The sequence below is a fragment of the Eptatretus burgeri genome, chromosome 16 (genome assembly GCF_056783735.1).
Source record: "Eptatretus burgeri isolate ZD-2024b chromosome 16, Ebu_testis_v1, whole genome shotgun sequence".
NCBI lineage: Eukaryota > Metazoa > Chordata > Myxini > Myxiniformes > Myxinidae > Eptatretus > Eptatretus burgeri.
In genome coordinates, this window is record NC_140976.1 from 3,777,898 (window position 1) to 3,804,293 (window position 26,396).

At 37.6% G+C, this 26,396-nt stretch overlaps 1 protein-coding gene across 5 annotated transcripts in view; it reads right to left on the reverse strand.

Moving 5' to 3' along the window:
- The window catches only part of LOC147010338 (transient receptor potential cation channel subfamily M member 2-like), a 232,812-nt gene that overhangs the window by 75,423 nt on the left and 130,993 nt on the right, over positions 1-26,396 (reverse strand). For all 5 annotated transcript variants that reach the window (XM_085858999.1, XM_085858995.1, XM_085858998.1 and 2 more), the window contains one exon: positions 15,182-15,294. In XM_085858999.1, the coding sequence (XP_085715125.1) occupies positions 15,182-15,294 (113 nt within the window). The remainder of the gene's footprint in view (positions 1-15,181; positions 15,295-26,396) is intronic.

Below are 26,396 nucleotides of genomic sequence, written 5' to 3' on the forward strand. Positions count from 1 at the left end.
CCCATTGCTCCCATTGCACACACACACACACACACACACACACACACACACACACACGCACGCACGCACGCACGCACGCACGCACGCACGCACGCACGCACGCACGCACGCACACACACACACACACACACACACGCACGCACGCACGCGCACACACACACACACACACACATACATACACACACATACACACACACACACACCAACAAACAAATGTTAAGCCTTGACTATTCAGTTGAGGATTCCGTGTTTGGGATTCACAGATCTAAGAACATCCCACCTTGACACACATTATATACTGTTATACACCTCAGACTTGGCCCTCTAGTGTCCACAAAGGTGTATAGTAGGAGGGAGTGAAGGGCCAACCCATTGCTCCCATGGGTATTATCTGCTTAGTTTTGTCTTTTGTAATTCCTGTGAATAAAATGAACCTAAAATCTCTTCCCCTTCCAAATCATATATCTTATAAGTCCAAGGAACCGTATCTATTACATAAACAATTTTAAAAAGTTCGTTCGTCCATCGTGTAGTATAACCCTTTTCAAAATGAGATTTCCACCTATATATTCTTACGATATCACCTACTTTGAACTTAGGTTTTCTGACATTAATCTCTTTTTCATATTTTAATTTTGTAAATGTTTCTGATGGTTTCATATTTGTTGACGTGTGAATCGTGTCATTATACTTATCCACAATATCCTGAATAAAAGATGACCATTGTTGTGAACCGAGTTGTGTGAATTTTTTATATAGTCTCTCTTTTAAGGTACGATTAAAACGTTCAACAACAACTGCCTTCCCTTCATTAAAGGTACTGTATAATGTAATACTGTTATTTTTTAGAAAATGCATAAATGTCTTGTTATAAAACTCTACCCTCATCAGTCCACAATTTTTTAGGTTTTCTCTTACTTTTATTAAATATCTGTTGAAAGGCTAACATAAGAGTATTACCTGTTTTGTTTTTTTAAAGGGACAACCCATGCGTATCTACTCCTCAAATCAATAACGGTTAAAACATACTTGTACCCCTTATCATTATTGAGTTCAATCAAATCAGCGGACCAGATATAATCAACTTCCTTGGAATAAACCTTCCTTCTACGAAACTTTGTGAATATTGGTTTATGTAATTCATCAGCTAATTGCTCTTCAGTCTTAATGACATCATTAGAGCCGATAAGTTTTTTGAATTTCCAAGTCCAAGTTTCAATTTAGCACTAATCATCTTCTTCACAATGAACCGATCAACTTTTTCTCTCAAGGTTGGATTTTGTATCAGAGACAAATTATACAACATTTCTCTATCGGCTTCATGCTTTTCTTCCAAAGTTGTGGTATTCCCAGAATCAATATCGTGTCTCATGCACACTTCATCAACTCTATTGATGGGTTTACTCCATGATTTAGGATTGTCTGCCTCATCGAATCTTTTATCCAAGTTTGTGCCTGGACCACAGAAAGAATACCCTGGTAGATGTAATTCCCCTGGTATTCCAGGAGTTGTAAATTTACTTCCTGATAAAAACTTTTGTATATCTCCTCCTAGTTTGTGTTTGGAGATGAATTGATTTTTTTTTGAACCACACACCGAACATATACCTTTTTGTATAACCCTGTCATTTTTACATTTAATATATGAAATATTTTTAGTATTAGATTTCTTTTGATATTTGAGACAATAACTCATTTATTTATGAGAAAAATTCCTGCAGAGTGCAAAAACCTTTTTAGTTTCCAACATGCACATTTGAATCTTAATTTTTAAAACATAAAGAATCCTTAGAAATGCCTTCACTCTCTCCTCCATTTATTTAAGAAAAAAAAAAAAAGAAAAACTTGAATTAAAATGAATATCTTGTCGATGTCAATAGTCTTGTTGAAAATATTGCAAATAGACTTGTCAATTCTTTGTTTCCCTCCTCGGTGGGTTGAGTTATTTTCTGTAATACCCCCAATCTTTTTTTAATCTCATCGGTTTCCATATTTTCATATTTATTTAGTCTCGCTCTTTCCTCCCTCTCCTCCCTCTCCTTCTCTCTCTTCTCTCTCTCCTTCTCTCTCCTCCTCTTTCTTCTCCCTCCTCCTTCTCTCTCTTCTCCTTTTCCTCATCCCTTATTATCCTTGAATTGCTTACACCCCATAGAATATCATACATATATTCATCAGGATTTCTTGTTATTCCTGTATCCAAAATAATTTTTTTTTACAACAGGAAACCAATAAAATTTCTTTTGAATTTCTAAAAGAGTCTTACCTTTTCTTAACTTTATAATTTTTCATTATTTAACATTCTAATTAAATCTAAAGTTGTCGGTTTATCAACATCAGCATAATGCCAATCTTTTATTGAAAATACCTCATTCTTATGTTGTAGAACATATTTATTAAAATACCGAATACCCTTTTCTTGAAGGTATGCTTTGACACAGAAATGATAATTTTCTTGAAGCCTTCTTGCTGTCATTTATGTATTAGAAATATATGTGAGAATAATATTATGGCACGAAACACCTCCCCATCTTCCCATAGTTAAATCATTTTGGATTTCCTTACTTATGATATATAATCCTGTTTTTTTCTGTTTTCATGATATAAACAAGGGAAAAAACATTATTATATTTACCCTTATTAAATTCTTTTATTTGTTGTTTACTAATCGTGGCTCGACAAAACTCATTCTCTAAACCAAGTGGATAATATTATTCCTTACGAGACTGATTTAATTGTTCCAGGTCTTCGAGGTCTTCTGTTTTAAGATTAGGAGTATATTCACTAATATACCAACTCATTTCCTCAATTACAAATTTATTCTGATCACCGAAAGCACTACCAACACCAAAAAGCAATCTATTTTCATTATCATTCCTTTGCAGTTGAAATCTAATTTAAAGACCACACAGAACTTTATCATGATCACTAAATCCAAATATACCTTTAAGAGGAAATGCCACAGTAAAACTATTAACTGCTTTTGTATCATCATTATACGCTCCTTTCCTTTGAGTATATCCAGGGTCTGTGTTTGTTCCCGTTGACATATCAGGAATAAAACCTTCGACAGACCCCTTTCCCATTCTATCACTGAATGTATAGAGTGTAAATTTCATCATTTCAGATACAGCAGAGACATAATCAACCGCTTCAACTTCTTGTGTTCCAATATACAAACGCACACTATCAAACATTTTCCAGAAGAAATCATTTACGAGTGTAGCGTTTGTGTTATTCCCAGCCTTAGTAAATTTAAATTTACACAACAAGAAACTTTCGGATAGATTCAAATAGGTTTGTTGATTATTTATTTCAAAACTTTTTGTACCATTCGTATTCCAGTCTGTTCCAGTTATTGCATTTACCTTGAAGTAATCTTCTTTTTTAGTGGAGTTTGAGATAATAATAGTATCATCCAAATCATAGATACTATCAATTGCTTCCATACTTGTATTTATTTAGAAAAAAGATGTTAAAACTTTTGAAATCCTGATCCAAGTATTCGAATTATTTTCTGTCGTTCTTGGGGGGACAACTGAGTTTTGCCTTTCTTAGTTTCTTTTATTGCTTGTAATTTATGAGATTCCTTCTGGGCATCTTTTATGCTCTTTACAGAACCTGCTACATTTCCCACAGCAGAAGCAGTTGAACCAATTAGGTCCTTATGTTTAAGAATAGTTGAACCAATACCCATTAGAGTATCAATTATCCCATCTCCTCTAAATTGATGTCCAACACCCCTTTGTCTCTTCGGTTTATAGTATCCTCTACCAAGATACATACCTTCACCCTTGTAGTATGGGGAAAGGAACATCCCATCCCCTGTAATTATTTTATATTTTCCCAACTCGTGTTTCCTCACAATAACCATCGTATTTATTTCTTGGAAAACTTCACGTAGGTGAATTCTGATGGATATAACTTCTCCACTAAAAGAAACACGATTATCTTGGTCGGTTATCCTAAAATATACTCTGTGTATGGTTTTTCCTGACACAGGGAGATAAACCAAATTTTTGGGTTCCACATTGAATTTATAACCAATTGAGGTTGAGTATGCACTGACTGAAAACATTGTATTTGTTTTTATTCCATCATTATAAGCACCATCAATCAAATCACAGTGAATTAAAACCAAGTTTATTCCTGAGGATATTTGAATGACATTATCACTGCAAAACATCCCATTAGTTTCAATCTTTTTTGAGGAGAAACCTAATAACTCTCTAAATGAATTATCAATTGTGAAATCAACCTTGAAGTTATTTTTAACTTTAATCGTTGATTTTGAAGTATGTTTTTGAATGTCTATAACAATATTTTTTGGTTCATCACCCTGTTCTCTCATAAGACGAGCAATTTCGGAAGATATTTGAGAAATCTCATATGCTCCGGGTGAGACTGTTATCGTTTTGTATCCACTTCCGGGATTATAACTAAACTTGTCATTTTTATCAGTTATATTAAATAAGGTATTATAAGTTTCCATGGACAATAAAGATGCCTCATATTATTTTGTTGGGTCAAGTTGTAGTGGGTATGGGAATGAAGATGTGTGGTCGCTTGTTGTGAAATTAAAACTCAGGATTGTGCTTCTCATCTTATTTAATATGAGATAAAATGCCTTTATATTGAGATTTATTAATTATTTTCATGTTCATCAACTGGTCTAAAATGGCTGATGCTTCATTGAAACAATTGTTATTTACAGCCTTCTTACTACCTAACAACAATAACAGTCTATTAACTAATTGCGATGGGTCATTTGGAAGAAAACTAATACCTGAACCAAGGATACTTAAAGCCTGAATAATGTGTTTCTCCTTCTCATTTTTCCGACTTTTACCAGAAATACTAACCCTATAATTTAGAGTGTTCAGCAGATCAATATATACTCTATCATCATTATTTTTCATATCCAACTTTTGTTTTACAACTTTTGAAACCAACTCTTGATGTTCCTTAAATCTTCTTGCTCTTTCTTTCGCATCCATTTATTTATTGGAAAATATCATTTAATGAATTGTAAAGATCAACAGGGAAATTTTCCTTTTCTTCATCATTCAAGTAGATGTGTTCAAATAAATCCTTTTCTTTAAATATTTCATCAAATTCTTCATTAACATAAATACGAGTTGTAATTTCTTCTTCACTAATACTTGCATCTCTGCTTTTCATACGTTTGCGTTGAGTTTCTTCATCAACATCAAAACCGAATGATAAAATCTTCACTCGGCTCAGATGTTTAATAATTTGTCTCGTTCCTTCTGGATTAGTTTCTAATATCCCAAGACCACCAGATTTTAGTTTCCTTAACTCACTCTTACAATGTGAATATTTTGTTGTACCAAGAGAAACATCCTGAAATATTTGACCTTCATTCGTCAATCGCATGTGTTCCTCCACTGAAATATAGTGATAATCTTCACCTTTTACTTCTCCAGGTCTTATTGCTCTAGTTGTTGTTGATACAATGCGTATCACGGGGTGTTTTTTAAGTAAATTTACAATATTCTCATTTGTACTACACAAGAACCTTGATTTCTGAAAGTTTTTTCCAGAAGCAGATTTACCCACAAGATTTACAATAATAGTTGTCATTTATATATGTAATTGTTTATAAAACAAAAAATATATCCCTTAATATCTCATCTTGTTTCACAACAATATATTTATATTTTTCAGTCGTGTGCTTCATGTAATCCTCAAATTTATTTTTACGACATAATGTAGAACAATTATCTCTCCAAAAATTGTTTATATCTATTGAATTTAACTTGAATAAAATAAAAGTATTAGCATTGTTTCTGATGGAACGACGAGGAAGTTGAAAGTACGATTGACTAAGATAAATACAATTACAAGAAGAATGTCTCCCTCTTGTGTAGTAGCTGTCCATTACCGTTTGGTTTCTCTCATTAACACAATCATCAAAGATAACGAGGTTCTTTTATGATTTATCCAAATCTTGGGGAGACGGTATATCATCCGTATTATCACTAAGAATACAAGTTAACGGTTTTGATTTCTTTTTACATCTCTGTGTATCACAAAATAGTTGAATTATATCTTCAATGTTATAATCATTAAGGTTTTTTTGAAGTTTAAATAAACCGATTATATCTTCTTTTTGAAGACCAGCATTAAAACCTTGTGAGAGTAGTTGATACTCCAGTTGAAAAGTCGACTTTGTGAAAATTATTAAATTATCATAATCTAAAAAGTTGGGAGTCAGGAGCATCTTCAAAAGTAAGAAGGTTTTTCCACATCTGCTTGAACCAACTATGAGACATCTTAATGAATTTGGAAGATTTTTATGATTGTTAAATTTTTTCTTATTTTCCCAAATGGGTAAAAAAACATTCATTTATATATTTGGAAAACAGGTTATTTAATTTATTATTGGCTTTTTTAGAAACTCTATATTTTATCCTAAGTTGAGGTTGAATTTCAAGATAATCCATTATTTTATTTATGCAATATCTTGTGTTGATATTTCCCTGAAAATCACATCCATGAATGATATATAACAACAATCCTTTGAACATTTCTCTAATAGGTTCAGTTTCTTCCCTTGTAAGGAAAGGTGTGTTATCACCCTCATACTTTACATTCATTTCTCTAATCAATCTTGGAAAGTAATTCATTTTTGGTGTAAATCTAAAAGAATTATTTTCCTTTTTAAATTTTTTATTATCATTAATTAGAAGATAATCACAGAATATACATTGATGATAGGCTTTTGACTCTGTGTTTAATCCCCGTCTTTCACACGCAGGACAATTCTCAAATTTGTTATATGGAAAATCAGGAAAGTCGAGCATATTTATAAAGTAAAACTTTACTTAAACTGAAATTCATCTATACTTTCAGTTGCATATTGACTCATATTTAATAATATTACCATCGATATCTATATACTTTTTTTCATTACCAGATTCAACGACAACATTTTTTATATTAAAGGTAATTTTAAAATGATCGTTAACGACTATTGAACGAAACGTCATTTCACCTGATATATTAACATCCTTTATTTCATCAGGATTTACATCTTTAGGGTTGTTGAAAAAAATACAAATTTCTCCTTGCATATTACAGATGGTCTTATCTTTTCTTTCTAAAGCTTCATCCATAAGGTTTTTGTTTTTTGATACTTTTTCTTGTTTCATTGCTTTTTCTAGTTTTGAATATATTACCAGAAGGAGAGGAGAAACTTTTGTTAGAGATACTTTAATTGATGTTCTACCAGGTATCCTAAAAGCCCTTCCACTGAAGGAAATTGAAGAACTGATCATATCCACCATAATTGTTTTTATCCAATAGTTGTTATATTTATCTTTGTTCAATTTTACATCCTTGACATAGTTCTCAGTATCTTTTACAAATGAAGAGATTGATTGAAACTTGTCTTTTGTGTCTTGAAACATTGTATTTATTAAGTGAAAAAAGTTGGAGGATAAAATGGTTTTAAGCACAGATTCAGCTATAAATTAAACAAAATTTTCATCAAGAAAATTTTAGTTTAAGCAAAGTTTTATTATATAAATATGGTGAATACAACATACTGCGATGTTTGTGATCACAAATATAAACATTATAGAAAACACCTTCGAACCAACAAACACACATTTAATCTATTTCATCAAATATCTCATCTTGAGTTGGAAAGAAAACATTGTGATATCTGCTCAAAGGATGTTTTGAAGAGTAGTTATAATAGACATCTTCAATCACAAAAACACAAGAAAAATGAGTTTAAATTAAAGGGAGACTATTATATTGAAAACACTGATGGGGCATTTAAAGTGCATATAAAAATAAGGATTTTTCAATTTGGAGAACCCGGTCCATCATCAATAGCTGAATCAATTGAAATAGTGAAACCTGATGTTGAAAAAGTTATTAGAAAGACATTAAAAGAAATGAAAACTTTAAAGTTTTATATGGGAGTGAAAATGAATATGAAAAGACAAGATGAAGAACAAACTCCTTATTTGAGAACAGATCTTCATTTTATAACATCATTTCAAGATTTTTTAAATAGTGGGGTTTATGAAGAACTATCAAGACAAGAGGAGGATGTTGATAATACAGTGGTAGGAAGTGGATTTCATATTTTAAAAAATCATCTTTTTAGATATACACATTCTAAAATCAAACCCTCTTAAAGCCTCTTCTTATATTGAATTACCAAAAGAAATAAAACTAAAGAAGGCAGTTGTTAATATTAAGAACAATGATAATAAATGTTTTCTCTGGTCTGTTCTTGCTCACTTATATCCACCAAAATGTAATTCAGACAGAGTAAAACAATATATGAAGTATGAGAATACCTTGGACATTAAAGATTTTAAATTCTCAATGCCACTAACAGATATTCCTACATTTGAGAAAAAGAATAATCTTTCTATTAATGTATATGGATTAACGGATACAAACAAAGTTCAAATATTAAAAATTTCAAACAACTATAAAAATGAAGAAACAAACATTGATCTTTTATGTTTTAGTGTTGGAAAGAATTCACATTATACATACATCAATAATTTATCAAGATTAATCTCTTCTCAGGTATTCAGAACAGCAAACAAAATATATCCTTCTAAGCGATGTCTTAATTCTTTTCATACAAAAGAACTATTAGAACAACATTCAAAATATTGTAGTAATCATAAATCAGCTGTAATTACAATGCCGAAACCTGGTGAAAAGATTTCTTTTGAAGATTATAATAAATCTATCATGCACCCATTTGTGATATATGCTGATTTTGAATGTATCCTAAAAAAAGATAAATACTGCTTCTCCTAATCCAAAATAATCATATACAAATAAATATCAAAAACATATTCCTTGTGGTTTCTGTTATTATATCAAATCATCTGTTGGAGAAAAGTATAACAAACTTGAACATTATAGTGGAAAAAAAGCTTCACAAGAGTTTGGAAAACGATTAGAAAAGGATTGTATAAGACTCATTAAATTAATGAAAGAAACAAATGAACCGATGAAATTAACCGAAGAAGAAAAATTAGAATTTAGAAAGAACAATATCTGTCATATTTGTGAAGGGGAAATTAAGGAGTCTAAAGTTAGGGATCATTGTCATCTGACTGGTAAATATAGAGGTCCCGCTCATTCCTGTTGTAATCTTAATTATAAATTTCCTTCTTTTATTCCAGTCTTTCTTCACAACAGCGCCAACTATGATACACATCTATTTATAAATGAACTTTCAAAAACACCAGTGAATATTTCTGCCATAACAAACACAAGTCAAAAGTATATTTCATTTACAAAAATGATATTCACAAAACCGTTAACTCGTATTAGGTTTCTAGATTCTTACAAGTTTATGGGAACACCACTAGCCTACCTCGCATCAAATCTAAGCTCCACGGGCTCTTTTCCAAATCTTAATTCATTCTTTCCAAAAGAGGAAATTCTCACTAAAAAGGAAATTCAGATTAAAGAAAGAATTCAAAGTAAAGAAGAAATTCTAATTAATGAGAAAATTAATGAAGAAATTCTAACTGAAGATGAAATTCTAATTATGAAGAAAATTCAAACAATGAATGAAATTCTAACTAAAGAGGAAATTCTGATTGTAGATGAAATTCTGATTAAAGAGAGAATTCTAACTGGAGAGGAAATTCAAACAAGGAATGAAATTCAAAGTAAAGAGAAAATTCTTACAAGTCAGGTAATTTATCCTTATGATTATATGGATTCATTTATGAGATTTCAAGAAACACAACTTCCTTCAAAAGAAAGTTTCTGTAATAACCTTTATGAAGAAGAAATAAGTGATAAGGAATAAAACGCACAAGAAATATGGAAAATATTTAAGATAAAGAACCTTGGAGAATATCATGATTTGTATCTAAAATCAGATGTTTTATTGTTAGCTGATGTGTTTGAAGCTTTTAGATCACTCTGTCAAAATAAAAATTGTTATGGATTAGATCCTGCCCACTATTTCACAGCTCCTGGTTCAGCTTGGAGTGCAATGTTGAAAATGACAAAACAATATATAGATTTAATCAGTGATGTAGATATGCTTTTGATGATTGAGAAGTCTGAGAGGTGGAATATCACAAGTATGTTCAAAAAGATATGCTAAAGCAAATAATAAATATCTTCCAAATTATGATAGTGAAAAAGATAGTAATTATTTGATGTATTTTGATGCTAATTTGTATGGATGGGCAATGTCTCAATCTCTGCCTTATGGTAAATTCGAGTGGGTGGAAGAAAAGGATTATGAAAAGGCTTTGATGAATATTGTTATTTCTTCTCAAGAGGAATTGAATGAGGAAGAAGAAGGTTATTATTTTGAAGTTGATTTGAGGTACCCGAGTGATCTTCATAATAAGCATAAAGACCTTCCTTTTGCATGCGAGAAAGAAACCCCAAAGAAAGAATGGTTCGGTGATTATCATAAAAGTTTTAATATTAAAGGCAAATCAACAGAAAAGTTATTAACAATATTCTATGATAAAGAGGGATATGTTTTGCATCAGAGAAGCTTAAAACAGTTTTTGAGAGAAGGATTGAGAGTAGCTAAAATTCATAGAGTTTTAAAATTTAAATAAAGTCCTTGGATGAAAAAGTATATTCAATTCAATACAGATATGAGAGCAAATACAAAAGTAAAATTTGAAGGGGACTTTTATAAATTAATGAATAATGTTGTATTTGGAAAGACTATGGAAAATGTTAGAAACAGGCAAAACATTAGATTCGCAACATCTTGGAAAGAAGCTTCGAGATTGATAAATAAACCAAGTTTTGAGAGAGAAGAGGTTTTTTCAGAGAACTTTTCTGCTATTCATATGAAAAAGGAAAGTATTGTAATGGATAAACCAATTTATATTGGAACAGCAGTTCTTGATCTATCAAAGATATTGATGTATGATTATTTGTAAAATGACTTAAAGAAAGAGTATGGTGAAAATGTTTCATTGTTGTATATGGACACTGATAGTTTTATCCTAGATATAAAAACTGATGATGTTTATAAAGATATGAAGAAAAATATTGGAGTATATGATACAATTAATTTCAGCAAGAAGAGTGAGTTATTTTCCAAAAAGAATGAAAAGGTTATTGGTAAGTTTAAGGATGAGTTGGGTGGAAAAGTTATGAGTGAGTTTATTGGATTGAGAGCAAAGGCATATGCTTATAAATATGGTGATCAGATTGATAAGAGGTCAAAGGGAATAAAGAAATATGTAATAAAGAAATCAATAACTTTTAGAAATTATAATAATTGTTTGATGAATAAGAAAGAATATAGGAAAATGAATACAATAAGAAGTTATAAACATAACATATATAGTGAAGAAGTAAATAAAAAGGCATTAGGAGCCTTTGATGAGAAGAGATTTATTTTAGATAATGGAATAGATTGTGTTCCATATGGATATTGTATGATAAAGTGTATAAAATAGATTGTGTTTTAAAGATGGGAAGATGGGTTAGCATTTTTTTAAGGGCTACCGCCGCATTTTTTCGCTATATATAAATGGTCAAAGCAAGTATTAATCAAACTAAAGAGTGGAGAAAATCTCAGTCTTGGTATATAAATGGAAAACAATGAATATGAAAAATATCAAATAAGTCTGATTGAAAAAATAACTAAAACAAAGGTAAATAAAACAAATAAGCGAATCAATTTAAAAACTAGTAAGTTCGAGGATATAAAGAAAAAAAATGAATATCCTTGAATGGACTGAAAACTTTGATGGTTATCAATTGAACAATGAAAAAACAATTTACTATAATCTCAAAATGATATGTGGCTCAGGAGGTGGTCAAACAAGAGCATTAAGAGAAGTTTGTCATTTCGTAATGGCACAAAAGGGGTATCTTAAAAAATATAAAGATTCAAATGTTTTGTTTTTAAATATTTTACATGGGGATTATTGTGCAAAGAGAATTAAACTATTGAAGGAATTTGAGAATGAACAAATCTTTGTAGGTTTAATGAGTGAGCAAAACAAAATGCATTGGTTATTTGAAAAAGAGTGTCCCGAGGCTTAGACGTTTCAGATATTTCGTTAGAATAATCTTCAACAAATCACATTACTACTTGAACAAATCTTTATTTTATTGCATTGGTTATTTGAAAAAAAGTGTCCCGAGGTTAAAAGGGGAGACAAATAAATATACCTTGGGATAAAAAGGGGGTTTACTTTTTAGGAAAAAAAATGAATCGCTGAAAATCCCCCATTCATTTACATGGGGAAAAGTGAGCCAGAATCAGTATATTCACCCTACTGTTGTGTTTGGTTTTTGATTTGGGTTTTTGCAGTCGATTGTGGCAGGAATTTGGAGTTGATCGGTCTGCCAGTGATGGCTTGTGTTTGGTGAGTATCTTGCATGCTAATTATCACAAGAGTAGAAAGATTTAAAATTAAAAACAAAAAGCGAACTGAGTGAGCCAACCATGCAGATGTGGCAGAGTGCACCGCATGTTAGATCATACAGGTACAGGTCGCTCATTATGTGAATGGTGGGTGGTTGCATCATTGGTTGTGTATGTTTGTTGGTTTGGGTTTTTGCAGTCGATTGTGGCAGGAATTTGTTGTTGATCGGTGTGCCAGCACTGGCCTGTGTTTGGTGAGTATCTTGCATGCTAATTAGCACAAGAGTAGAAAGATTTAAAATTTAAAAAATATTTAAAAAGCAAACCGAGTGAGCCAACCATGCAGATGTGGCAGAGGGCGCCACATGTTAGAGCATACAAGTACAGGTCGGTCATTATGTGAATGGCTGCAGGCAGATACATGGATGTGAGAGTGTGTGTAAGCAAATGCCGGCAGGTGAGGATGCCACGCGAACATCATGGAAACTGGTGACAACACTGGAGTTTGAATACTTCAATGTAACGATTGCACAAGGTGGTTTTCCATTGCATTTCCAATGGTGGTCAGTAAAGGAGAAACTCCAGCCATGTGCATGCCAACTTTATGAACCACGATTCAATGTATCTGGTCACCATGGTTACTATGAAATGTTTGAATGAGGAATGAGTTAATGTGAATGAGCATTAACGATAAAAATCACTCAAGATGGTGAAACAGCATATTTCTGTGTGTGACGGCTATGGGCTGTGGGCAAAATACATGCTCAACTCAGTTTGGCGTGGAGACTGCACAGATCCAAAACCTGGAGGATTCAAAACAACCAGCGCACACAAAAGACCACAAATAACCAAGAGACCCAGGGGATCCAAAAGACCTAACGGGACTATCTGGGACCCATGGAAATTCTGTATAATGTAAAATGTGACTTCACGTCCTTAACCACACACACACACACACACACACACACACACACACACACACACACACACACACACACACACACACACACACACACACACACACACACACACACACACACACACACAATCCCAAGTCCTCAACCCCCCTCATGACTGCATCCAATCTCGGCCTCCCTACCACCACGCCAAAACTCTGTGCTCCACTTCCCCTTTCTTCAAATCCTCAAACCCCCTCCCAACCAAAAGTCCTCAACTTCTCCCGCCCTGAAAAGACTCAAACCCCTTGATCCCAACTCTGTCCCCTGTCTGCAACCCCCAACCCAACTCTGTCATTCTCTCCCATTTTCTTCTTCATGTACTCAACCCTCTCCCAACCTCAAGTCCTTAACCTCCCCCCCACCCTTCCCAAAGTCTCAATCTCCCTCTTACAACTCTGCACCCCTTCCCCCAACTCTCTGTCCTCCCCTCCCCATTTCTTCCTATTCTTAACAACATCACACAAAAATACACAGGGAACTTTGGGTGCATGGGAAGGTCATTCCGCCAATCATGCCTGCGTTGTTCCTGTCCGCATTTGTAAAGAATAATGTTCAAAGTAAATAAAGATGGAATGTAAAATTCACAATCACTTTCCCCTTTCTTCCCTGATTTTCACTATAATTCACGGACCAGAATTTGTGCTTGTCACGCTACTCCTCCGATAGTTACATCCACACCAATTACATCCAGACATGCTACATAGGATCAGCATGACCCCAATTAATGTATGGGGTGTTTTTATCTTTGCTGGTGGTCTTGGGCAGGTGAGGGGGGGGATGCAAATTCTCCATGCAAATTTGTATCATAAAGCGCCACCTCCAGGTGGGGGAGGGTATTACAAGTCTCCACGATTTACAATGCAGTGTTCCCATCCCCATGTTTTCCAGTGCAGTGAGGTGTTTTCAATTATAAGCAGTAGATATGTTTTTGCTTCATACACACAACTTCACAGGTTATTTTTTTTTTTTTGCCGACACAGAGCTGTCAGTTGCCTGACACCACCCAAATAAAGGTATGCATCAGAAGAATGTGTTGCATGCTTGGTTGGAATAAGATCGCTCATGAGGGAGGTACTCTGTTAGTCATTTAAAAAATGAGACGTGCTGTTTAAAGTGACTGGTGCTTTTGCAATCCTGTTTGAACGCGCTGTTTTAAAGTACCATAATCCTGTACTAATGCTGGCAGACAGGATCACCCCCCTCCCCTACTTCACTTCAAGCCCCCCCTCCCAAATGCAAGTCGAACCCCCCTCCCCCAACCCCTTACCTTCCCGAGTGTATTGTGACATGTGATGAAGCGTCGCCTCCCCCTGCATCGCTCTCTCCCTCCCCCTTCCTGCTCACCCCTCATAGCTCCCCCCTCCTCACTCCCCCTTCTCTCCAACCTCTCTCTCCTCTCCCCCACCTCCCCCCACCTTTCCTCCCACCCCCTTCGTATTTCCGTCAGCAAAGCAACGAGTGGTATTTGCTACTTTTAGGAATAAACAAGAGCAGACCCAGTCTCAAGCGACGTTTCATGGACCTCACGACCTAACCCTCAAACTGTTTCTTGCTCACCTTATCCAGTTGCTTGCACCATCCAATTTTCACCATTTGTATCAGAGATGGGGTATCAGAGAGAGATAATGACTTTATTAAATCTCAATGGATTACCCAACAGTGGATGGAAGTTAACAGTTCACAAATAAACTGGGATTTGCTTCCAGTTTCCATGGTGCTCCAAAAAACATTAGCAATTTCACCATAACAGTGAGTGTGCAATGTTCATGCTTACAGCAGATATAGGAAGCCAAGCACAAGCCTATGGCAGATATGGCAAACAAAGTACGAGTTTTCAGAAACCTATTACCTGAAGGTGAGGAAACGAGTGAAAATAAGTGGAGGGAACATGACACATGTAATGACCTTCCAGATTGGCACAGTGTCGGACATCTCCCCACACCATATTTGCGTTAGCAGGTTCTGGAAGTGAGAGCAAAGGGTAAGGAATATTCAGCACAAATGACAATTGCATGGAGAGTTGAAAATGTTTTTCATTCCTTCACATCAAAGCACTTGTCATTCGAAATCACAAAGGATTCACTGCAATAAATAAAAATTAATGAACCTGCTCCGGATGTCATCTCAAACGAGAAAACCCCAAAATGGAAAAAGGTAAATTGTTCAATGCTTCCCACGATCACATGATATTATTCAGTTGCAACTGCCCTGACCTTGTGGCCTTGCACCAACCCACAACTCATCATGCCACCAATACGACACTTTCAAAATGACGTAATCTGCCCCCAAATGCTCAGTGGATGCACAGAAACCCCAGGAAGCTGAAGAGTGTGGGGCAAAATAAAATGTATTACGTGTCCGGGATAAGGATTGTTACTTGGAATGGCTCACCAAGCTTCTGAAAGAAGTCAAAAATACTTGGAAAAGTACCTGGGAGAAATGGTTGTGCCTCTGCACAACGAAAGATTCAGAGAACTTTCTCAGCTTGCCAAACGGGCACCTGCTTGTGCTGAAAACTCCTGTCCAGGTGGAATATCTGAGTGTAGGGACGTGCGTTACACAACCTCCTGGCACATCGCTGCCAATGAATGTCCTGTTTATCTGGATTAGGTTCTTCTGAACACCGATGGGAAGGCCATATCTGGGGCTTGTAAATGTACAGCGTAAGTTGAAAATGATGATAAAGGAAAAGGTTTACAGTTTACACCATTTCTTCCTGTTTATGGGCAGAGCATGCTGCCCAAAACGTTGAGGCCCACTGTTACTTTTTCGTCTCTTCTTTTGCTTTGGAGTTTTTAAAGTACCTATTCGAATAAATGTGTGTGTGTCCTTCATAGCTCAAAAACCATGAAACCAAGAAGCCTCAAACTTTGCATACATACAAAGGGAACCCCACAGGAGTGCACAAGTAATAATTGGGTGTTTGGGTTAATTAAAACACCCATTTTGAAGATAATAAGTGTCCTTATTTAATTATATTCTGATTCAGGCACATCCTCAGTCACCATGCTCTCGATGAGGTCTTGGCATCTCTCTCTCTCTCTCCCTCTCTTCCCGATCACCCCGACCCACATTCATCTTCCTCCCACCCCGATCCCTCTCGCCCCCCCCTCCGCATGCTCTTCCAGCCCTCCCCCTCTGTTGTAAGGGACTGTTGAGGACTGATGGTTTTGTTTTGAATTTGCCAAGGTGATAGCATGGGTTTTCCAATGCTCCCACCTGGTTTTATGTTGAACCCGGTGGTTAAAAAGAAATTGTTGCTGTTTGGGTTCGTTTTATCGCCCATCCTTCCCCTCATGCTGCCTTCCCTATCCTTTCCCTCACACTGCCTCGCCTCCAGTCATACTGCCTCCACTCGCATCGCGCTACCTACCCCCACCTTGCACTGCCACCCCCCTCACGCTGCCTCCTCCCCTCACGCTTCCTTCCCCCCCCCCCCCTCATGCGACCTTCCCCTCCTCTCATGCTACCTTCCCTCCCCTCATGCTGCCTTCCACTCACCTCATGTTTCCTCCCCCACCTCCTTGCGCTGCCTCCCCCTTTGCGCTGCCTCCCCTCCCCTCGCGCTGCCTCCCTCCCCTCGCGCTGCCTCCCTCCCCTCGTGCTGCCTCCCTCCCCTCGTGCTGCCTCCCTCCCCTCGCGCTGCCTCCCGCGCTCTCGCGCTGCCTCCCCGCTCTCGCGCTGCCTCCCCCCTCGCGCTGCCTCCCCGCTCTCGCGCTGCCTCCCCACTCATGCTACCCCCCTCACGCTACCCCCCTCACACTACCTCCGCCTCTCATGCTGCCTTCCCCTCTCACGCTGCCTTCCCCTCCCCTCATGCTGCCTTCCCCTCCCCGTTGCACCTAAGTTGCACCTCCCACCCTCGTGCTTCCTCCCCCCCCTTGCACTGCATCCCCCCTCGCGCTGCCTCCCTCCCCTCGAGCTCCTTCCCCCCTCATGCTAACTCCTTCCCCTCACGCTAACTCTCCCCCTCACGTTAACCCCCTCCCTCACGCTAACTCCCCCACCCTCACGCTAACTCCCGCCCACTCATGCTGCCTTCCCCTCCCCTCACGCTGCTTTGCCTTCCCACCTCTCAGGATGCCTTCCATCCCCTCCCCTCCCCTCAGGCACCTGACACAGCTACAAACTGTCATCCCGTTGTTTCACATACAGGATGATTCATCCATGTGTGTGCCATCTCTCAGATGGACGTTAAACTGGACGTCACATCTGCCGGAATCCATCCTCTTCTCTCCCTCATCTTCCTCTCTCTTCCTCATCTTCGGAATCCTCTTCTCTCCCTCATCTTCCACTCTCTCCCTCCCCTTCCTCTTCTCTTCCTCAACCCCCCCCTCCTCTCTCCCTCTTCTTCCTCTGTCTCCTTCCCCTTCCTCTTCTCTTCCTCAACCCCCCTTCCTCTCTCCCCCAACCCCCCCTTCCTCTCTCCCCCTCTCTCCCCACTCCCCCAAATATTCCCATCAGTCAGGTTGTATTTGTACAAGCGACGGGATGTATTTGCTCGTAAGGAATATAAATAGCTCTTTTCGGAGCAAATACATGGTGTAAAGAGTAAAACTTTGACTTTATTTCTATTTCACCATGGAAGCTTTTAAACAGCATTTAAAATTACGAGTGCATGCCCGTACGTACGTGGCCGTACGTGGAAAAAAAAAATTAAAAAAACACAAACCGCTTTCCAGAAACAACAAACACACAGGCCATTCCTTCGCTCTCGCGTGGCCGTATGTGCGTGGCTGTACGTGCGTGGCCGTACGTGCGTGGCCGCACGTGCAAAAAATAAACGAAAAACTTTAAAACCGCTTGCTGGAAACAACAACCACACAGGCCGTTCCTTCACTCTCGCATGCCCATACGTGTGTGGCCATACATGCGTGGCCGTACGTGCAAAAAAAAAGATATTCAAACCGCGTGCCAGAAACAACAACCACACAGGCCGTTCCTTCCCTCTCGTAAACGACGACTGGATTGGGGCATTGTGTTTATCTATAAATTCGCATAAGAAATCGAGAAATTATTAGAATACACCAAGTCATCACTATCCGGAAGTCCGTACGTTGTAACCCGTAATGGGGAACGCAGCTGAGGATCTCTTCCCCAACGGCCACGCCTACGCAGCAATGTGTCCTGTCATTGGTTTGGTAAAAAAAAAAATGGCCATAACTTGGGAACCACTTGTCCAATACATATCAAACCTTGAAAAGGCACATCCGTGGGTTCCTGGCAATATTCCTGGCAAGTTTCAATCAGATCGGATCGTCAATCGTGCAAAATAAATAAATAAATAAATAAACAAACATTAATTGTGACGTCATTCGTGACGTCATAGCACCGTGTCTTGTCATTGGTCGACAGCACCGTGTCTTGTCATTGGTCAACAGATAAATGGACGTAACTTGGGAACCGCTTATCCGATTAATATCAAACCTTGAAAAGGCACATCCGCGGGTCCCCGGCAATATTCCTGGCAAGTTTCAATGAGATGGGACCGGCGCGCGTCGAGAAACGGCAGTCGCAGACAGACAGACAGACAGACAGACAGACAGACAGACAGACAGACAGACAGACAGACAGACAGACAGACAGACACACACCCACAGAGATTGCTGGAATTATAGAGAGATGACAAGTAATAAAAACATTTAAAACAAGAAAAAGAGCAATCAGAGATTGCAGGCCCTCACCAGGACTTGTTCTGTGGTGTTTGTGTAGTTTTGTGTGGTGTATTTTGTGTGGTGTATTTTGTGTGGTGTTTGTGTAGTTTTGTGTGGTGTATTTTGTGTGGTGTATTTTGTGTGGTGTATTTTGTGTGGTGTATTTTGTGTGATGTATTTTGTGTGGTGTATTTTGTGTGGTGTATTTTGTGTGGTGTTTGTGCAGTTTTGTGTGGTGTATTTTGTGTGGTGTATTTTGTGTGGTGTTTGTGTAGTTTTGTGTGGTGTATTTTGTGCGGTGTATTTTGTGTGGTGTATTTTGTGTGGTGTTTGTGTAGTTTTGTGTGGTGTATTTTGTGTGGTGTATTTTGTGTGGTGTATTTTGTGTGGTGTATTTTGTGTGGTGTTTGTGTAGTTTTGTGTGGTGTATTTTGTGTGGTGTTTGTGTAGTATATTTTGTGTTTTGACGTTTTTAAAATTTTTATTCAATCGAATTCAAAATGTGATTAAAATAAATTTAATTCAAATCAAATGGAAGACCAAATCGGTAAAGTCCTCCATTGGAGTAATCAGAAGGAACCCAAACAAGCAAAAAGCAAAGATGGAGTCATCAGGAGGAACCAGGATAGGATTCACATTTCAGCTGCTACTCCTCCACCATCAAACTCATCCAGGCACAGAAAAGAGAACCTTATTCAAAAAAAAAAAAAAAAACATCAAAAAAAGAAAAAGAACCCAAATCAAAGAAAATAAATAATTCTGGCTGCTGGACCATGTATCCGATCAAGTTGAAATGCAAATCATGTGTTCCCCCATCACTATGAGATCTTCATTGTGAAGATTCATGTCGTTGATTAAACTGTTTCAGAGAAAGCATTTAATATTTTTCTTAAATTCAATATGGCTGCCAAAACATGTGACCAATGACGTCATATGTGTGAACCTTTTGTTCCTCATGGATAAGCGGTGATGTAAAGTTTCACCTCGATCTGTTCAGCCATTTCAGAGAAGATTTTTGAAGGTTTTTTTTTTTAAGAAATGATATGGCTGCCGAATCACATGACCGATGATATCATCAAAATATTTGTGGACCATGTTATCCCTAAATGACCATCAAATTTTTTATACTGATCAAATGTAACATTCAACATATGCAATTATGACATCATAATGAAAGCACCGTCATAAAAATCGCACATTCCCCATGAGGAGTACATGCTTTGTGCAAAGTTTCAATTTTTTTCCTTGGTGCGGCTTCAAAGATAGAGGTCCAAAGTTCTTCAGTTTTACCGATATGGCTGCCACACCACGTGACCTATGACATCATAATTATCATGAAAACATTCTGCATGAGTCGCGTCTCGATCCAACAAGCGGTTGCAGAGAAAAACACACACATTCTGTGCGGACAAACAAACAAACAAGCAGTCATAGACTGGTACTTACGAAATCGTCAACTTGACCTCTGACCATGTCGAATAAAAGCTGTCTCTAGAGAAGGTAGCGACTCAAACCAGAAGTATATACGATGAATCGGTACCAAACCATCAAATATCGTAACGTCTACCGAAGCAAAAATCTCCATTTCTCCACGCAATTATTTTATATTATTTTATCAGTCACAAAACCGAAATATTCGGCCATCCACCAACAATGTTTAAATAATCCGACGGCTCAGCGAGTCAGCCATGCGACGATAACCTTTATTGGGATAAAAAATGACATTTAAACACCATCTTTATCGAAAACACCGTCAACACACATACGCAAAACCATACGTGAGTCAACAACGCGTCTGCTCGAGCGCACTGCATCACGTGATGACCCGTGACGCGTGAGTGAAATATTTTTTGTACGATCTTAAAACGTCTCCAAAACATCCTATTTTTGCCAGAATTTCGACAAATGAGTTTTAAGCGTCCTAAGCAATCGCAAAAACTGAAGACAAAATTAAAATCGAAGTTAAAATGAACTCGTAACGTCGAGCGAAGCAAAAATACTCCATTTCTCCACATGAATTTACGGAATTATGTTTGACCTCAGTGTGACCTTGACCTTTGACCGATTTTGACCAAAATCTAAACAGTGCGAGCCATCACACTCCTGAATCACGTGGTGTAATTTGACATTGGTAGCTTCTTACGTTCTCGAGTAATCGTGCCTACAAACAAACACACAAACACACAAACAAACAAACACACAAACAGAGGACAGAAGTCATCAATATACTTACGAAATCTTTAGATTTCGGAAGTAACAAGCAGTCAGAGACTGGTACTTACGAAATCGTCAACTTGACCTCTGACCTTGTCAATTAAAAGCTGTCTCGCGAGAAGGTAGCGAAGCAAACCAGAAGTTTCTACGATGATTCTGTACCAAACCATCAAAAATCGAATGTTTTGGATGTTTGACCTCACTGTGACCTTGACCTTTGATCGATTTTGACCAAAATCTAATCAGCGCTAGCCACCACCCTCCTGAATCACTTGGTTTAATTTGACAATTGTAGCTTCTTCCGTTCTCGAGTTATCATTTTTTGGATCTTTGACCTCACCGTGACCTTGACCTTTGACAATTTTGACCAAAATCTAATCAGCGCAAGCCATCACCCTCCTGAATCACATGGTGTAATTTGACATTGGCAGCTTCTTCCGTTCTCGAGTTATCTGTACCAAACCATCAAAAATAGAATATTTGACCTCACTGTGACCTTGACCTTTGTCCGATTTTGACCAAAATCTAATCAGCGCGAGCCATCACCCTCCTGAATCGCGTGGTGTAATTTGACATTGGTAGCTCCTTCCGTTCTCGAGTTATCATGCCGACAAACAAACAAACAAACAAAGAGAAACGGAAGTCATAAAGATTTCGGAAGTAACAAACACACAAACAGAGGACGGAAGTCATCAATATACTTACGAAATCTTAAGATTTAGAAAGTAACAAGCAGTCATAGACTGGTACTTACGAAATCGTCAACTTGACCTCTGACCTTGTCTAATAAAAGCTGTCTCTCGAGAAGGTAGCGACGCAAACTAGAAGTTTCAACGATGATTCTGTACCAAACCATCAAAAATCGAATGTTTTGGATGTTTGACCTCACTGTGACCTTGACCATTGACCGATTTTGACCAAAATCGAATCAGCGCAAGGCACCACCCTCCTGAATCACGTGCTGTAATTTGACATTGGTAGCTTCTTTCGTTCTTGAGTCATCAGTTTTTGGATGTTTGACCTCACTGTGACCTTGACCTTTGACCAATTTCGACCAAAATCTAATCAGCACAAGCCATCACCCTCGTGAATCACGTAGTGTAATTTGACATTGGTAGTTTCTTCATTTCTCGAGTTATCGTGCAAAAAAACAAACACACAAACACATAAACAAGCAATCATAGACTGGTACTTACGAAATCGTCAACTTGACCTCTGACTTTGTCTCATAAAAGCTGTCTCTAGAGAAGGTAGTGACGCAAACCAGAAGTTTCTACCATGATTCTGTACCAAACCATCAAAAGTTGAATTTTTGACCGCACTGTGACCGTGACCTTTGACCGATTTTGACCAAAATCTAATCAGCACTAGCCATCACCGTCCTGAATCACGTGGTGTAATTTGACATTGGTAGCTTCTTCCGTTCTCGATTTATCTGTACCAAACCATCAAAAATCGAATAGTTGACCTCACTGTGACCTCGTCCTTTGACCGATTTTGAGCAAAATCTAATCAGCACTAGCCATCACCCTCCTGAAACAAGTGGTGTAATTTGACATTCGTCGCTTCTTCCGTTCTCAAGTTATCGTGCCTACAAACAAACAAACAAACAAGCAGTCATAGACTGGTACTTACAAAATCGTCAACTTGACCTCTTACCTTGTCTAATGAAAGCATGAATCAGTCAGAAGCCGAAGGGGAGATTGAATTCTGAATTCATTGTGGTCTACGATTTTACACTGTGGTTTGCAGATAATGAGTCCCAGACAAAAACTAGATTTCTGATAAAAATTCCATTTTTTTGTTTTTATTTTTAAAAAAAGTGATTCAGTACCAGCAGGATATGCCAGATAATAGGTGTATTACTTTTCAGAAGAATCTGATAAAATACTTATGATTTATATATATATATATATATATATATATATATATATATATATATATATATATATATATATATATATATATATATACATATATACATATATATATATATATATATATATATATATATATATATATATATATATATATATATATATATATATATATATATATATATATATATATATATATATATATATATATATATATATATATATATATATATATATATATATATATATATACATATATCAGTTATTCATCGCTGTTCCAGAATTTCGACAACCGAGTTTTAAGCGTCCTAAGCGATCGCAAAAACGGAAGACAAAATTAAAATCGAAGTTAAAACGAACTCGTAACGTCGAGCGAAGCAAAAATCTCCATTTCTCCATGCAATTATACCTTAACGTAACTCAACGACGCGTCTGCTCGAGCGCACTGCATCATGGAACGACCCGTGACGCGTCGAGTGAAATATTTTTTATACAATCTTAAAACGTCTCCAAAACATCCGATTTTTACCAGAATTTCGACAACCCAGTTTTAAGCGTCCGAAGCGATCGCAAAAACCGAAGACAAAATTAAAATCGAAGTTAAAACAAACTCGTAACGTCGACCGAAGCAAAAATACTCCATTTCTCCACAGGAATTTACGGAATTATGTTTGACCTCACTGCGACCTTGACCTTTGACCGATTTTGACCAAAACTAATCAGCACTAGCCATCACCCTCCTGAATCACGTGGTGTAATTTGACATTGGTCGCTTCTTCCTTTCTCGAGTTATCGTGCCTACAAACAAACAAACAAACAAACAAGCAGTCATAGACTGGCACTTACGAAATCGTCAACTTGACCTCTGAACTTGTCTAATAAAAGCTGTCTCGAGAGAAGGTAGCGATGCAATCCAGAAGTTTCTATGATGATTTTGTTCCAAACCATCAAAAATCGAATGTTTTGGATGTTTGACCTCACTGTGACCTTGACCTTTGAACGATTTTGACCAAAATCTAATCAGCGCGAGCCATCACCCTGCTGAATCACGTGGTTTAATTTGATATTGATAGCTTCTTCCGCTCTCGAGTTATCATTTTTTGGATGTTTGACCTCACTGTGACCTTGACCTTTGACCGATTTTGACCAAAATCTAATCAGCGCCAGCCATCACGCTCCTGAATCACGTGGTGTAATTTGACATTGGTCGCTTCTTCCGTTCTCGAGTTATAGTGCCTACAAACAAACACACAAACAAACAAACAAGCAGTCATAGACTGGTACTTACGAAATCGTCAACTTGACCTCTGACCTTGTCTAATAAAAGCTGTCTCTCGAGAAGGCAGCGACGCAAACCAGAAGTTTCTGTGATGATTCTGTACCAAACCATCAAAAATCGAATGTTTTCGATGTTTGACCTCACTGTGACCTTGACCTTTGACCGATTTTGACCAAAACTAATCAGCACTAGCCATCACGCTCCTGAATCACGTGGTGTAATTTGACATTGGTAGCTTCTTCAGTTCTCGAGTTATCGTGCCTACAAACAAACAAACAAACAAACAAACAAGCAGTCATAGACTGGTACTTACGAAATCGTCAACTTGACCTCTGACCTTGTCTAATAAAAGCTGTCTCTCGAGAAGGTAGCGACGCAAACCAGAAGTTTCTATGATGATTCTGCATCAAACCATCAAAAATCGTAACGTCGACCGAAGCAAAAATCTCCTTTCTCCACGCAATTATACCTTAACGTAACTCAACGACGCGTCTGCTCGAGCGCACTGCATCATGGGACGACCCGTGACGCATCGAGTGAAATATTTTTTATACAATCTTAAAACGTCTCCAAAACATCCGATTTTTACCAGAATTTCTATAACCGAGTTTTAGGCATCCTAAGAGATTGCAAAAACCGAAGACAAAATTAAAATCGAAGTTAAAATGGAGTCGTAACGTCGAGCAAAGCAAAAATACTCCATTTCTCCACGTGAATTTACGGAATTATGTTTGACCTCACTGTGACCTTGACCTTTGACCGATTTTGACCAAAATCTAATCAGCACTAGCCATCACGCTCCTGAATCACGTGGTGTAATTTGACATTGGTAGCTTCTTCCGTTCTCGAGTTATCGTGCCTACAAACAAACAAACAAGCAAACTAACTAACTAACTAACAAACAAACAAGCAGTCATAGACTGGTACTTACGAAATCGTCAACTTGACCTCTGACCTTGTCTTATAAAAGCTGTCTCTCGAGAAGGTAGCGACACAAACCAGAAGTTTTTACGATGATTCTGTACCAAACCATCAAAAATCGAATGTTTTGGATGTTTGACCTCACTGTGACCTTGACCTTTGAACGATTTTTACCAAAATCTAATCAGCACCAGCCATCACCCTCCTGAATCACGTGGTGTAATTTGACATTGGTAGCTTCTTCCGTTCTCGAGTTATCGCGCCTAAAAACAAACAAGGCTGAGTGCATAGCCTGGTGTTGGCTCAGTGGTTCGGGTGGCGACTTGGAATCCTAGGGTCCTGAGTTCAAGCCCCGTCGGCCGCTGAATTAATGCACCGGGGGGTTGACTCAACCTGTCATCCTTCCGAGGTCGGCGAAATGAGTACCAGTTCCAGTGTGTGTTCAGGTAGAGGGGCACTGCATCAGCGACACAGTCGCGTTTCAAGAAATGATAGCTACCCCCGGGGGTAACTTGAAATCGATTTCAGATTCGCGGAAGGTAACTTAAAGGGGGGGGGGGTAGCTTGAAGTCTTTACACCAGCACTCCGGGTACAATAGGCCCATGATCGAAGTTAGTCCTCCCGCGCCGGCACTCTCGGATAAACGTCGTTCGTGACCGTCGAAGACGAGCCATTTGTTTTCACTTTCTCTCCATTTATCCCATCTTGCAGACGTAAAACGTTTGACTTGTTCGTTCGCTACATTGTCCTGGTGAATAATACACGGGGGAGCGTCCTCACTGGCCATATTCATCAAAAATCGCCAATCAGCTGCCGGTGATTTCCTCCCTGCAGGAGGTGACGTAATTTGCATTCAATGTCAGCCGATCTATTGGCTGTCGAGGCGTCACGTGGCGCACACGTTTGCATCCATTTTCAAGATGAAAATACACAATTACTGCAGCTATTTGAGTGGAGAACTTTTGGATATGTATGTATTTGGATATATACTATCATATTATCAAGGTTTTGTCTACCCCCCCCCCCAATGAGTGGAACAAAACTTGATTTCCAGGCACTTTCTGAGCCATGGCTGATGGCCGATAGCGATTAAGGTCCTTTTGGAAAAAAGATTTTTA